General features: G+C 49.0%; 1 protein-coding gene across 3 annotated transcripts in view; it reads right to left on the minus strand.

Moving 5' to 3' along the window:
• Positions 1-654: 654 nt before the first annotated feature.
• LOC135818097 (unconventional myosin-Vb-like) overlaps positions 655-16,239 on the minus strand; it is a 30,095-nt gene continuing 14,510 nt past the window's right edge. For 2 of the 3 annotated variants that reach the window (XM_065331420.1, XM_065331419.1), the window contains 19 exons: positions 15,699-16,070; positions 13,356-13,541; positions 12,213-12,401; positions 11,435-11,737; positions 10,830-10,979; positions 9,818-9,979; positions 9,232-9,291; positions 8,550-8,675; positions 8,135-8,227; positions 5,702-5,810; positions 5,085-5,140; positions 4,456-4,677; positions 3,990-4,079; positions 3,298-3,445; positions 2,971-3,083; positions 2,611-2,682; positions 2,311-2,396; positions 1,887-2,061; positions 655-1,685 (listed from right to left, as the gene is read on the minus strand). In XM_065331420.1, the coding sequence (XP_065187492.1) occupies positions 1,452-1,685; positions 1,887-2,061; positions 2,311-2,396; positions 2,611-2,682; positions 2,971-3,083; positions 3,298-3,445; positions 3,990-4,079; positions 4,456-4,677; positions 5,085-5,140; positions 5,702-5,810; positions 8,135-8,227; positions 8,550-8,675; positions 9,232-9,291; positions 9,818-9,979; positions 10,830-10,979; positions 11,435-11,737; positions 12,213-12,401; positions 13,356-13,541; positions 15,699-16,070 (2,946 nt within the window). In that variant the 3' untranslated portion in view covers positions 655-1,451. The remainder of the gene's footprint in view (positions 1,686-1,886; positions 2,062-2,310; positions 2,397-2,610; positions 2,683-2,970; positions 3,084-3,297; positions 3,446-3,989; positions 4,080-4,455; positions 4,678-5,084; positions 5,141-5,701; positions 5,811-8,134; positions 8,228-8,549; positions 8,676-9,231; positions 9,292-9,817; positions 9,980-10,829; positions 10,980-11,434; positions 11,738-12,212; positions 12,402-13,355; positions 13,542-15,698; positions 16,071-16,239) is intronic. The other variant, XM_065331421.1, reaches the window with a different exon arrangement.

Raw genomic sequence — 16,239 nt, forward strand, 5'->3', positions numbered from 1 at the left:
GTGACCAGGAACCCACATGAGATGTCAACAACTGCATGCATGACGACTCCCTGACGAACACACTTGGCTTCTACGCTGTAAAACTAAATCAGGGACAAGTACACTCCGTCTCAGCCAGCACGAGTACATACGGGTGCCAGGCCCAGGGTGCAACGTGCAAAAAAGCAGTACAAAATTAATGTACAGCTGCACTATGCGCAATGACGTAATTTGTACCATAAACACCCCACATGTACGTAGCCACCTGGTCGTGTGGGTGTTTAACAGTGCATTGCTGAATATCGAATGCTGATCACATGCACAGCTTTCTCAGTGTACGAGTACTACTCACATGCATTACTGTACTTATCTTCCATTTTTGGCGAGATCCGATCCAAAAGAAGTGCAAAGCTGGTGTCTTGGACGACCATCACTGAATTTTTGCATGTGCACAACTGGTATGTCCAGCAGCAGTTTCCGAGTTTGAACCACCTGGGCCATGGAAGTCCAGGCGAGGCGGCGCAAATATGCACTTTCGGTCAGAATTCACCTACAAACTAAGGCTCTTTCGGTCAGAATTCACCTACAAACCCGTTGTCAATGCTTTATACATTACCTGCAATCATTCACACTGGCATCATGCTGAAGCATCACTCACGAGGGCCTAGGGACAGATATTCAATGAATCGTTTTTCTGGGCATCAATCAGATCTCATCAACCATGGCGCTGGACATGTACATGTATATATCTGGTCATAGGAAAAATATACAAGAGAGTCTCGGAAGCGAATAATCAACCAGTATGACGGCGATGTCAGAATATAATGTGCTGCAAGCTCAACAGCATTTGTTGTTAAATAATAATAATAATAATGGACACGGTACCAACTGTCAAAAAAGAGCAACAGCGATGAGCGACGACAAGTCACAGGGTAGAGGAATAAATAGCAAAAAGGAAGAAAGAAGAGGAGACCGGTAAATACTTTAAATTCGTCAGGACGTACGCCTGTTGAGAGAGCTAGACGGGGTGGATATCACTCAAGCCTGCGTGGGCGGTGGTGCACTGCAGCATCGGGTAGTTGCACAACATGACAGACGGACGGGAATGACGCCTGCATTCTCTCCGAGCACTACGGGGTAATGAAAATATGAAACTAAGCTAGAGCAGGGAGGGGAGGGAGGAATGCAGCGTTGGAAATCCGTTTTTCGCTCAGAAACAAACCCAATAAAATTCAACACAGCGGGGAAAGGGGTTCAAGCCAGCTGGGTGGTTAGCAATGTTATGTATAGGGCTCTGTATAAAACCACCAGAGGAAATGACAACTCAGACCTAGACATCGAGAAACACAAGAGAAATGTTGGCTAATAGTGCAAATAAGGGGACAAGGACAAAGAACGGGGCGAACTGGTAAGTTGCAAGGCAGCTATACTAAACAGGGGGAAACACCACGTTGGGCTTGGCTCACCAGGACCTATAACCTGTGGACAAACTTTAGGCCGAGATCATCGGGAACACCAATGTCACGCAGGTCACGGTCGATCGGCTTGTAGCTGAAGCTGACGGGCAGCAGCTCACTGATGTCCAGCATGAGCTTGGACGGGTCGGAACGGCCCTTGAAGTGAGCATTGACAGCCTTGATGACAGTGGCCGGCACTCGCTTCTCAAACTCGTTGGTCGGCGTGTACATGGTCAGCAGTTTCTGGATCTGTGCAGATAAACCAGCAGTGGTGCATGGGTTAAGACATGTGGAAACTGCACAGCATGCAAGCAAGCATCACCTCTTCGACTGTAATCCCAAACATAGCATCATGCCCCCCCCCCCCTCCCCACACACATACACACTCAGACGCCATGCCCACCAGCAGTACCGGGCTTCCAGTTCCCGTTCGAGGGCGACAAAGCTTACCTGTACAGGGTTGAGCGAATGGCAGAGCTCGATAATGGCGTCGACGTCAGACGGCGACTGCTTGTTGATCTGCAGCAGCTGTGCTGCCTGTGTGATTGGGTGCAACTGCTTGATGGCACTGGTTGGTACCGTCAGACGCTCGTACGACCATTCCTCAAGCTGAGAAAGATTGTAGCTAAACAAACGGGACAGACAAAGGAAGTTCTTAGACTGACATGCTTGACAAAGAAAGTAGTCAGACATGCTTTCTGTCTCTGTCTCCCCCTCTCCCTCCTCAAAATGGCCACAGACTGTGTACCCATGTCTCTATGTGCAAAAAGGTGCTTGTATTGAGTCGTCACATGAATACATACAACCCCTCACTACTTATAAAACATTGACTGGACAGTTGTGCAAAGCAACATAATGGAGGAGAGCGACTTACCGGATCTGTGGTCCGCGTGACAAGTGGCAAAGGTCCTTGCGCAGCAGCATGTTGTTCAACATGTATGCGTTGATCATTGAGAATATCTACAGGAGGATGGAAGCAACACATAGAAGTGCGATACTCAGGTAATGCTAACATTCAAGAACTGACGAGAAGGCTGCACGAGACCACAGCAGCAGCATTGACACATGCCAACACGAAACCGTCAAGTCAGACCACCAGCACGCACTGAGGCGGCTAGAAGCTAGCGGTTAGCAACGGGATGCAACAGTGCAGTACTGGCGGCGAGGAACATACCTGTACATAGACCTGGTCAATGAGATCCTTGTCCAGACAGTGGTCCACCATGTAATGGAGCAGAGTGTTGAACTGCAAGCGACATAAAACAGCACATAGCAGGACGAGGTTTACGACCGGCACGGGTTGTATGCAATTAACACCAATCAAGCTTCGCTGTGAACATAGCCAAGCGAAATGATCCGCTGTTAGAAGTGTGCTCTATGCTACGAGGCATAGTGAACGCATACAATAATGCTTCGCTGGTAAATGAGACAGCTACACGAAGAACATCATTATAGACTGGTGCCTAGATAAACACCCCAAATGTGTGCATCTCAACATCAAGCCTCTCTGCTGGCCATTCGGACCGGAACTCACCTCCGCAACAATATCGGCAGGAGTGTAGGCTGGTCCCTGCTCCTTGCCACGACGCAGTCCCATGGGCTTGGATGGCCACATGCCAGGTATACCGTGCTCCAGCATACCAGCCACTGCACAGTCAAATACACACACGATGCGTAAAGTGGTAAGAAAATATGAAGGAGAAAAGTGTAGACATGTGCTCATGTCATACGAGACACAAACACACACACATATACTGATTCCCACCCCGGTTAGATGCAAGTACAGAAGTCCACAAAATGTCAAAAATAGTCAGAAAATCAAACCCTCCCCCAACACACACACACACACACAGCTACTCACCGATCATAGGCTGAATCTTCTGCTGCACCAACGAGACAATGTCTTGGTAGAGGAAAATGCACAGGTCATTCAGCACCATGCGGTAGTCGGTCAGGTCAAAGTTGTTCAGACACAGGCTAGCCAGCAGGTGATCCTCTGACAGGAAAGTCTAGTAGAGAAGACAAAAGAGTGAGGTAAACACACAGGTTTACCAGGAGCCAATCCTCTCGAGGACACAGAATAAACAACATTAGATGAATAGTACTGGGTCGCAGCACGGCTGGGAAAATTCCTTCCGCTTCCAAGCAGGACTTGAACCTGGTACCCTCTGTTAATTGGGAACTCGTGGCATGGCACGAGGGTAACATGGATGCAGTTAATGAGATTTCGGTCTTTGACCACTTTGTGGTGGGTCTGATCTACTCACCTCCCACCGCTTAGGCGCTGCATCTGCGCCTTGATCCTAGAGGGTGGTGGCGTTCCTACAGATGCGGAACCGTGAAATCTATTTATTTAGAATAGTACACTACCCTGACACAGCACACCAATACTGTGACTTGTTTACTGATACAGAACAGCACACAGCACACGCATGCTGGCTCGTAGCTCCATTTACCTGGATGCAGAGAAGTGTCTGCATGCTCGGAATGACCATCCCAGTGCTATTTCAATGCAGAATGCATGCAGAGTGCATCCACTGCACATTCGCTCACCCTTTCTCCCGAATACTGCTTCATGTAGGTCAGCAGTGACGATGTGTTGCTCAACCAGAACACCTTGAGAGAGACATCCTTGGGCTGGTTCTACGTAGGCAATCAAGAGCAGAGAGAACAGAGCACAATTTATAAGATACGCTGGAAAAGATGGAGACTGAGGGAACACAATGAAGGTCTGTATTGTACTCTAAACTGCAGTCAAACCTGCCAAGGCAACCACTCTGAAAAGGCGACCACCTGTCCCAGAAGACCACTGCAGATAGGACCAAGGATACTATTTCCAGTCAACTGGCCCTGGACAAGGAGACCACCTGGTAACTTTTTACACAGTGCAGCAGAATGTAGACGAGGTTGGGAACAGTAACAACGCGAGCCCCACGTCACCTGAGCCCTGTGCAGCAAAAAGGATATCCATGGTGACCAACTGCAAAACATCCACCACCAGCACACAAACTGTACGTACCTTGACCACCTTGCGGATGCCGCTGATGGAGGTGGTCAGCAGGCTCTGCACACGCCGCTCGTCGTTGATATCGTCCAGGTAGCGCAGGCACATGAACAGAATGGTGGCCGGCAAACAGGGCAGCTTGTCCACCATCTGGCCGGGCTTCATCTCAAGAATGAGGCGCTTGATGAGGCGAGGCTCATCCGACGGCTCATACTTGAGCAGACCCTGGAACTTGGGCTGCGGAAAACAAGGAAATGGAACACACGCACGCACAAACAGAATGAATACTGCAAAACATGCCACTATTGTATACCAAACGCTGCGTACTCAGCGGGGATGTAAAACGAAACAGGCAAGGAAACAAAAACATTGTTCATAGTCATTGCAGGCACAGCAGACAGGGTACAGTGTGGTGCTAAAAAACAAGGGTTTGCACACCTCAGACCTGCCCATCGTAGAAGCGATGATAGCGAACAGCTATGTTAGACATAGCAACTTGTGCTGGGATTACACCATTCAACAGCTTGCAAGGCTGATGAATTGACCGCCACCAATTTTAGCCTGGTCTACACCACAGAGCTGATTGAAGTGGCACGCGCGCGCGCGCGCACACACACATTAATGGAAGCACATAGCAAACTCACTGCCCGTGTCACTATGCTGACCATGCTGTTAGATGATCTCGCACTGGCTGCAATAGCTGCACACAAACATACACATGCACACCCACCAAATCACACACAGAAGAGAGAGAGAGAGAGAGAGAGAGAGAGAGAGAGAGAGAGAGAGAGAGAGAGAGAGAGAGAGAGAGAGAGAGAGAGAGAGAGAGAGAGAGAGAGAGCAGGACATCAACCAACTCTTAGTATACGAGTAGCAAGGCACTATCAAAGGAAACAGAATTTACCGGAACAGTGGAAGGCCGTGGGTGTACAACTTATTACAAGCAAGAATTGGTCCCATCGCAAACAGTTATTAATAATGCAGACACGCACGCTCAAACATTGTGAACACACTATTACATCATAAACAAAAGGAGAGGGCACAGTGCTACATCCCACACCACGGCAAGCCACCCCGAAACCCGATTGATTGCGACAGAACACCAACACAGAACACAGAAAGCCGCAGCGCGTTGCAGATTCAGGAGTGCCATGCTAGTAAATGCAATGCAGCCGTTACAACACATGAGTTTGGAGTGCATAATGCACCACCACCACCACCACCACCACTACGCAAGTACAAAAGAATCAGTGTCACTCACCGTGATTTCGATTCTCGGCCATTGCCGTCAGACTTTCTACATCGCTTCCAGTACTGTCATTGCGACCGGTGAGGCGAGACTGGAGTCTTTCAACCTCCTCTTGAAGATCCTGGACAGCACACAACACACCATCAAGACAAACACAATTTATGAACATTTGCACAATATTATTACAGGTCTTCTCTGTATAAACTGTTTGCTTCCCAACAGGGAAAACGCAGAAATGTTCAAGGCAACGCAGACGGCGACCCTTGCCAAGCATTGTTCGTACCTGGAAATAATCGTGTACCTGTCATTCGAACGCCATGTTCCAGGGTGTCACACAAATCATACAATGAAACTACTCTGCGCTCCAAAACACAGCAGGCGACAAGCACATTCGATCGAAAATAACAGGACCACCGAAACTGCAAACTGCACGAGAAGCCCTGAAGCATTATAATGATTTTTCGCGACGTAGATCTACGATCTTCCAGCAGATCAACAACAAGATATACGCAGGAAATCGGCGACACTCGTAGCTAGCCGCTGCCATCGCGTCTTAAACTTCACAGATAAGATACGAGCTCCGGTCAGCTAGCTGCTAGAACAACTCGAAGAATCTGCCCTCGTCTTGGTCAGTACTTACATCCATGGACCAGACGTTGCAAGAAGTTTTCTTTACAGCAACTCCAGACATTCTCCTGGCCATACGGCCTGCTTCTAAGTTCATATCGCTCTCAGCCATTCTTTACCGTCCACAGCGAAACACTTCCCTTGAGCACTGGCACTGGCAGTAGGGCCCGATCGAACAATAACCAAGGTTTTCAAGGCATACGAAGCGGAAGATCAAGAATGTATGAACACGATGAACGGAAGAGCAGTGTCACTATCAGCACAAACACCCCCGCGGCCCCGTCACTGCGTCAGTGAGTAGGTCCACATGGCATGGCCCTATCATCATTCTACTGAATCTGTGCCGAGTGTGCATAGGACTCGCGTGAGTCACCTGTCACAGTGTCAGTGTCACGCTGTTGGTATGCTCGATGCACCCTGATTATCATGATGATCCGCAATGACTAGAGATCTACATGCATGACCGAATGAGGTCTGCACCCCCCCCCCGGCCCGGCCCTTCCTTGCCTTGGCCTTGCAAGCTTGCCAGAACCCCAGTAATATATTTTTCGCCCAGTGGTGGAACCATGACAAGTAAAGACTCGTACAATGCCAGTCATCTGGCCAGCTGGGAGCTTCAAGTAAATTCTAAAAAATCGCGTGGTGAGATCAAAAGTGTATTCAAAATGGTGACTTGCCACTTCAGCACCACTGTTTCAGCGGGATACATTTCAGCGCCAGCACTTCAGCGCATGATTTCACAGCGCCAGCTTCTTCAGCGCCATGGCTATCAGCGCGGTAAAGTACAGCGCCAGCAACTCAGCGCGAAAAAGTAAGGTGCGGTAATTTACAGCAGGAAGCAGTTCAGCGCGATCACGTACAGCGCGATACAGTAGAGCGCAAAGACTATACATGTACTTGTACAGTCATACTCATAGTCATTACAGGCGATGTTTATACATACATACATACATTGCTCAATCATACATTGTATAATAAAACGGCTCTGAGAAACATGGCGCTTAGATCTGTGGCGCTGAGAAAGGTAGTACTGAAGTATATGGCGCTGAGATATTCGGCGCTTATCTGCTGGCGCTGAAGGATACGTAGCTGAAATTCGGCGCTGTAAAATTCGGCGCTTAGGTTCACGGCGCTGAAAAGGTCGCGCTCACCTGGTTGGCGCTGAACTCGAGGGCGCTGAAATGGCATGGAATCTTCAAAATGATACCACTATACTAGTACTGTACAAAACACATACAGCACTATCATTGGATTTTCTGTCAAAATCGGAACTCTCTTTTCGCCAAATTTTCAAATGAAGGGTGAATTTTCGGACAGTGTCCGATATGTCGGACGACCTGGCAACACTGAGGGTGCGTTTGGTTGGTACGATCTAGAACAGGATCGAACAGCAGGTGCACATGGAGCAGCCTCACGCCAACCAAACGGTACTCCAGAAACAGAGCACATTTGTGTGAAAAATATGCCAAACTTGGTGCATTCTTCAAAATGTTTATGGGTCACCATGGTCACTGTGTACGGTACGACGAGTCCAACCCCAAAGCGTATGCACGTGATCATTTGGGACCAAAATCGATGTTCCCGCCACGTTTCACTGTGAAAAAGTGAAACAGCTCGGTCTGCTCCGGCCTCGAGGCCGGAGCAAGCAAAACATGTTCTGGCCGACCCAGAACAGGTGCAGTAATATCAATCGATAAGCTGCACCCCGTCAGCATTTGTTCAGTTCTTCACTTTTTTTACACAATCATGGAGAAAATACTAACAGGAAAAACTGCAGAAAGCACAGTGTTGATGACGTGCTGCATAGCGGTAACTTACCAGATTCTCCGACGTGAGGCGAGTGACCTCCTGCTGCAGACGAACGTCGATGGTCGCTCCGACGGACCGGGGAGGCTCAGTTGACGACACACTCTGCACAATGCACGATCATACATCACAGTTACATACTTGAAGAAGCAAGAACGAAATCATCCGCAGTGTCTAACAGAATAATTATGTTTGCCGGATTGTTAACTGTCTGTGATGCATGAACGAGTTAAAAAGATACCAGTCAGTGAGCACCAAGGTGATGATTGCTGCAGATGTCCCCACATAGTAAACAACTTTTTTAAGAAGGCGTGCGCTTATCGAGGTCTAGACATAGCACACAAGCTGAAAACCCATACTGCGAAGTACATGTACAGTAGTCGGATTCGAAATTTAAATACGTCATCACATTACGCGCGGGGCTTACTTGTCTCTCCAGTCGAGTGAGGTCGGCTTCGAGCTGCTTGTTTTGTGCCTGTGCCTGGTTCAAGGCATCGAATGTCTTGTCCAGTTCGTCCTGAAGAACAGCATTGGTCTCCTTCAGCGCAGCGATCTGGTAACGGTACAGAAATACAAGACACAACGCGGGGTCAGCACAACATTTCTTGATTTTGCTACAATGAAAAAAAAACTGGAGATGCATCCATACAGACAAGAGAAGGGAAGTCATGCTCCAGCTGCAAGCACGTACTCCTTCAGCCACACGCCATACAATCACATGTAGACGAAAACACACGGTGTAGATACCATATGTTTCATACAAGGTCTCAAATCTAAGCCACATCATCAATACATGTGCTAAGTACTTCAATACAAAACACATTCAACTACCATGCGGGCACTGGTGGTGCATGAATAAAGTGCATCGCCCCAGCTAAAAAAGTAAAATGACATGTAGTAGGTTGCCATGACATACGCACATATTAACATGGAAGCCAACAAAAGCTTTGCATAGAATGAGCAGTGGTTGATGACAGATGGTGACAGAAGGAGAGAGAGAGAGAGAGAGAGAGAGAGAGAGAGAGAGAGAGAGAGAGAGAGAGAGAGAGAGAGAGAGAGAGAGAGAGAGAGAGAGTGAGTGCATTTGGCAACAGCAAGCAGAGCCAAACCTGCTGACGGTAGAGCTCAACCTCCAGCTCGATCTGCTCGACAGAACGCCGCGACAAACCCTGCCACGTGACGATGGCCAAGAGTTGTGTGAATGCAGCATATGGACCGTGGAGCGCAAGGCATGGATCATGACAGGACACACAAATCACGGCATCAAAATGGCAGCAGGGCAAAGGCCAGTGGCATGGATGAGAATGGCGCCCACAACTACGACACAAACATGGGCTCGGGGAACGCTGGTGGCTATACAAGCCTGCAAGCGTGCGTGGCAAGACTGGTGACTGAAAGACTACAGTGCAATCCAAAGTTATCCTTCAGTTCATAACTAAATCGCTGGAAGCACAATGTATGAACATAGAGCCAGTTAAGTGGATGGTTCAGACTTGTCGAACATTGCCCCGGAAGCCGGTCAACCTGCGGTAGATGGTATACATGTGTCCGTTCTCAACTTTCACACACATACACACACACACACACACACACACACACATACACACACACACACATACACATTCTGATGCGCACTTGTAGTGGCACACCCACACACAGACAAACAGACACACAGCAGCAGTATTTAGTACCGACCTGCATGGGTACGTCGAGCTCCGAGCCGCTTTCGCCGGAGTGTGGCACATCACGCTCATGTTCCTGGAGCACAGCAGTGATATCCATGGTCGGGTCACGGCTCAGCAGTGCCAGCGTCCGACTACGCAAGTCTGAACGCAGGCTGTTGTTCTCACGATTCAACTGCACCAAAAGACAACCAGTGAAAAAGCCATGAGCATGGAACGGCAGAGCGCAGTGAGAAGGATTGGGCATGCAGCTATACGCCCATTGCGCAATGACATAATCTGTTCTGCGAACACCCCACGCAGCCACCTGGGCATGGTCGTCTGGGGTGTTGAACAGTGCATCCCTGATCCCAGTGTGCTCACATGCATTACTCATATTTGGCAATGCACAATGGGCTTATTGCAGATGCAGCAGGCTGTCAATACTTGCTGCAGAACCAATACATGCACACGGCCCGACTGCACTGTGTTACTTCAACAATATGGAGGGAAGCAGGTCCTACTGATGGATGCAAAAGTCATACAAGTGTAGTCGACTGGCCAAGCACAACTCAGCCCACTCCTTCGGCAGCTGAAAAGTCAACCGTTCATCTCAACTGAATTGGTGGCAGTCAAAAGGCGTGCCATGGGTGCTGTGTAACTAAAAAATAATAATAATAATCCAGCCAGCTGAGTACACCAGGTCGATGGGGAAAGGGAAACACAACGCACACTCTACTTGTGCCTACAATGGCCCTGCATTATTTTTTGCTGACTGTCAAAGTTGGTCTCGAGGGTCTTCCTGGGAAGGGGGCAGGGGGAGAGATTAAAAAAGGAATCTTGGAAAGATAAGTCAATTGGCTATCGAGCCGCCTGACGGCCTTGAAATCCAGAGACACTGATTGTACTTGAGTACAGCAGATGTGTCCCAAGATGGAAGCAATTTCCAAAAGCTACAGAAACAATCTACTGACAGCTGATGGTTTTTGAATCCCTGGAATCTTGCTTGACAACTAAAATTTGGTTAAACGGAGAAAAGAACATACCCGGTTGAGCTCGGTGGCCAGTTGCTGCACTGCAACAAGCTCGGCCTCGCCGGAAGCCTGGTCGCAGGATGACTCGACGATGCGATTGCGGAGCTCAGAGAGATGCTGCCGCAACTCCTCATTCTCCTTCTGAGTGGCAGAGTTCAGGTACTGGAGGAGCGGAGCAAAACAGACGGACACGGCCACACAGATCAGTGGAGGTGCCCACGGCACAACAGCACAGATACTGACACATGACGCACATGCACATTAAACTACAATACAGATTACACAAGCAAGGCAGGAATTTCCATACCCAGCTTCGACCCAAAGGTGCAGGCCCGCCGGAACCGGTCTGGTCGGTCAGGCTATCACCGGATCAACTAATATTACTTTCAGGCCACCAACACGTGCTGGCTACTGTGGAAGGCACGTGTACCCGCCATATCATACACAAAGCGTGAAAGGCCCCGTTACTACCGGACCAATCAAAAACTGCTTCCGGCGGCACTGAGGTGCTAGTCAACACTAGTGTAAGTGATAATACGGATGTAAGGGTTTGGAGACGCTCGCAAACCAGTCCCAATTATCTGGTGTAGAAGTCAACACAGCGTGTCACCACTTACGGCTGTAAGATCGCTCATGTTGAGTTCACTTGCATTGGCACCACCGCGCACGTTAGCCTGGCCGCCGCATAGGGACATGGTCTGACTGCGTTTGTTGCTCTGTCGACGCTTGGACGTCTCAGACATGACGGACGAGATTGACGCCTGGCTCGAAATGCTGTTGCGCGCCTTCACTGGCGTGCCTGGGGTATCTCTTTCCTGACGCAGCTCGTTCATGGAGGCCTGCATTTCGGTGACCTTGCAGCTCAGCTGGTTACGCTCACCCTCCAGCTGTGACACACGTGATTCAAGACGCCTTACGTTCTGCAAGGCAAGTACCGTATGCGTGCATAGGAACGAGAGCAAGAGAAAAGAGCGAGAGAGCAAGAGAGCGAGAGAGAGAGAGAGAGAGAGAGAGAGAGAGAGAGAGAGAGCGAGAGAGAGCGAGAGAGAGAGAGAGAGAGAGAGAGAGAGAGAGAGAGAGAGAGAGAGAGAGAGAGAGAGAGAGAGTTAGCACATCATTCGTGTAATGTTCTTGGAGAGGGGATGAGGTGAGAGAATAGCTAAAGTGGCAGCCATAATGGTCTGAAAGAGCAAATGCTATAACAGTTAACCGTAGTACGTGTATAATATCCAGATACTATAGATACTAATAAATGCACATCATGCGCTAAATATATACATGGATGGCAACTGCTGTCAGAAAGCATCCAGCCACAGATGTTGCATGAAAATCAGGGCAACCGCGGGCGTCCGAACTTAAGCGCTCGTGTCCATGCCACGTCACTATAGTACCCACCTCTGCATCAGCGTTCATGGCTTCGGCAAGGTTCTTGCGAGCGGCTTCGCTCGCCTCCTTGGCGGCAGCTTCGTCGTTTCCCTCGGCGAGGACGTTGGACAGCGTTTCCGTCAGCTCCGCAACCCGTCGCACCAGGTTAGTGCGCTCAGTCTCTAGCTCGGAGATGCGCGACTTCAGGCGGATCATGACCTGGCGAACCATATTAGTGCAGATCGTAAATGCATGCCATTAGACCAGGTTATAAGACTAGGCACGAGCTATTGGTTCAGTTCGGTTGATCAAGGACCTGTATCAAGATGGAATTTCCGTGTATTCCCCCAAAATAGTCCCGTTTGTATCAGAAACTAGGCTTCAGCTGGATTTAAGCCCCAAACCAACTTACATATTGTATAGTTTGAGGCGTGGGACCTGCTTTTCCATACACTTCGCTATGATATAGCTGTTCTAATGTTGCAAAAGCTACCCAATTTCTAACGTAATGTCCCTTGGCTTTCAACCTCACACGTAGCAAAGAAGAAAATTGAAATGGGCAAAAATGCAGGATGTACATTTCTTTTCACTCCATCTATCGTTACTGGCATAGTACTGGCTATGCAGCACTCGCGATCAAAAAAAAAAAGCAGAAGAAGACATCTACCTTAGGCCGTGCCCAGTCAAGTACCTGTTGATTTGATCGGCAACCTTATAAAGCATGCACAGTGGAGCACCGTGACTCACATCCTGGCCGCAATATATAGACTACAAAAAAACCCACATACCCAGGGTGCATTAGTGTACTTCCTCCGCAAACAAACAAAATTGGCGACCCTTTTATCCACATGCTAAGACAGGTGCGTTGGAACCCAATAATTTTGTCCTGTGATTTCCGAAGCAATGAAATATGGGCAATTTGGGCCCAATTTCCTTTAAAATTGAGGGCCCCGGGGATCCCCCGCCTTTTCACGGTTGTACCAAAGTATACCGTCCGACGCCTCTGTAAGGTATTGTTTGAGTCTTCCTCAGAGTCACCACGGCTTGATTTCTTAGAGCCCAGTTCACCATTGCAGACAGGTCGATCAACATCATGATTTTTTTCGTTTCCGCACAAAGTATGAAAATGAAGGCAATGATGACTATTGGTATTGGGAAATGCTGCGCACATACCTCAGCATCTTGGCTCAAAGACCTCACCAGATCCGGGTGAGACTTGTTGCTAGACTGATCGCTGCTGGGAGACACAGGTGCTGGGTCGCTGCTTGTGCGGCGATCGTCGCTGGTGGAAAGGGTGCTGGGATAGGGCGAGCGCGGGTACCCCGCACCCTCGTGAATGGAAGTGGTAGATTCAGAGCGCTGCAGTGCAAATACACACAGACACAAACACACACACACACAACAAAAGAAGACAACGAGTTTGGCACAAAGAGTCAGTAAAGCTGAGCACAGAATTGAAAGTAACGTGCACACATTCAAACCACTAGCTAGCTCCACGTCCTGAGCAGCATGGGGTCCAGTGGATCGTCTAATCCCCAGAGGAGACACAAATGCTCTCCTACTGTTGCAATATATAATTATACTCCATGCAGTAAGTACACTAGGATGCTCATTGTTACGAAGAGTACATACACAAGAATGCACAACTCCTATCTTGAGCTACGATGGACTCACAGCCTGCAGAGTTCTGGGTCTATTGTGATATGTTTAGCTGAAGTACCAACGTTAGTTTGATCAAGTGCATACTTAAAAGCAGGCCCTTCAGTGTTTGTTAAAAAACTGGGGTGTTAGTTCATCAGGTCCAGGCTGCGTAGATTCCGGCCTGCAGCGTGTTGCTCTGCTCGGCCCATCACAACCACGGAGTAATGCAGAGCTCACTGACTTGTCAGTCTGAGCACTCTGGCAAGGTATGTTCGGGCCTGGTTTAAATCTGGCTTTGGAAAATTTATTTTTCATTGCTATCAGGTTCGGCCTCATTTTCTCTGTGCTGCGCTGATGAGTTCATAAAGGACGAAACAGTTCTGTCCGCAGATTGAGTAAAAGTTATGTACATAACCCCCAAGATTGTACGACTTCAGTTATGGGGTCTGCGATGGCAGAACTTCACATCAGGTGACGAACCCGTACACATTATTCGCACCCCATATAATTATATGCATGATGGATGCAGGGTTGCACGCACTCTGCTTTGGGTTCAATTCTCTTGTGGTCACTTCGCCTTGCACTGTTTGTCAGCATAACCTATAGAAACAGGTCACGTGATGTGAAGTTCTGCCGTCACAGCACTGGATAGAGACTATGCAGACAGGTGTACACTCTTGGGGTGAAGTACATGTACTCTTGTTGACATCCAAAGCAAACCATGAACAATACCGTAAAGTACCGTTGATCCGCCCCCTCTCTAATTCCCGCTCCCTGTCGATGTTCTACCTGTGGAGCGACTTCGGCGTATACAACGAAATACGATGTTGAACCGACGCATGCACTGCTGTACACAATATGTGCCAATCCAGGATGAAAATATGCACAATTCAGCACATCGAGTCTGATCCTCTACGTTGTTGTACATCGTACTGCACTCGACAGCCTTGATCCATTCAGAAAAAGATGGACTTCTAGCTTTTGGCCATAAATGGGTCAAACGTTGAGTTTTTTAAGAATTTTTTTCTGCAATCCCCTATGGAATCCTCTTCCAATTATGTTTCTGAAGTCTATTTCTCCAAAAAGCAAGCGATAGCAAGAATAGGATTTCGGCCAGGTTTTGCCCCAAGAGCACTGAATTGGGAAACCCATCAAAATCCAGGCCGTTTGACCCTGCCTGCAACAGTGCATTGTACAGTTCGAACCCCAGTTCAGGTATCCTTTTGGTCCCTTTTTCAAATTTCACAGCACTGCACTGTGCACGATAAAATCTTGAAAAATCGCCTAATACGGGAGCTCGCCAGAGCCAAGGCCCATCTTTTTGTGAATGGACTGTAATTCCCGCCCCCTGCCGAGAATCCAGCTGGGAAGCGACATGGCGTGGGGGGGGGGGGGGGCAGATCAACGGTACAAACTGACAGGCGGGGGGGGGGTCCTGACATGCCTGGAAGACAGTACAGTCCTACATGATTTATACTGCAATGCCAGTGGACCAATGGCCGCGTACAAAATGAGATACGTGCAGTTACATTAAAACCCATCATATCACGGCGATCACTCGTCCCAGAGGACCACTACAAATAGGATCAATGGGTGCTTTTTTTGCGGATACCGAGACCGCCTGTACGCAGGGATCACATTTGGAAAGTCTCTTGAGTGGTCACCCAGGACAGGTGTCATTGTAGTTCGTAATGGACTTTGAAGAACAAAACCCTGTGTTCAAGTGAAAAATACCGGACACACCTCCTTGGGGATTTGCCCAGCCGGTCTGGTCCGCATACGTGGTAAAAGGATTGTTACAAACCAAACTCAAGTGCTTGCCAGCGTCCCAGAAAAGCATAGGCATACACCTGGAACATGCAAACGCCGACTCACCGAGATCATCTGGTTCGCCTGCGCATACACCAGCTCCTCTTGCAGATTCTCAAAGCGCTGTTGCAGGCGGTTATGCTCCTTCAGATGGTGCTGGTGGTGGCGACGCTCTTCGTCAAGCTGCGCCTTCATCTGATCGACTGACTGCTGCAGTTCGGTGTTGTTGACCTGCAGCTCGGCCGCCGCCGCTTGCATGGCAGCCCCGGTGCCCAGGCTCTCCCTCCGGTTGCCGGCCATGAGCGCGGTGGACGAACTCTCGCGCGACAGCGGGTGCTTGCCGACCGCCTGAGTGGTAACGACAGCAGGCGGCTGGTCGTGTAGCTCGGTCACCTGCACCTTGAGCTGGCTGATCTCGGCCGTTAGCGAGTTCTTCTCCTGCACGGAGACAAAACAAGTACAGGATGCGCGTAAGTAAATCTGTGAGTAAATCTGTCGAGTGGATGACTGACGATCAACAAAATGTACCGTGACATCAACACCAATGCCAATTCTACACACACACGCACGCACGCGCACGCACATACACACACACACACACACAATG

Source organism: Sycon ciliatum, chromosome 5 (assembly GCF_964019385.1).
Source record: "Sycon ciliatum chromosome 5, ocSycCili1.1, whole genome shotgun sequence".
Lineage (NCBI taxonomy): Eukaryota > Metazoa > Porifera > Calcarea > Leucosolenida > Sycettidae > Sycon > Sycon ciliatum.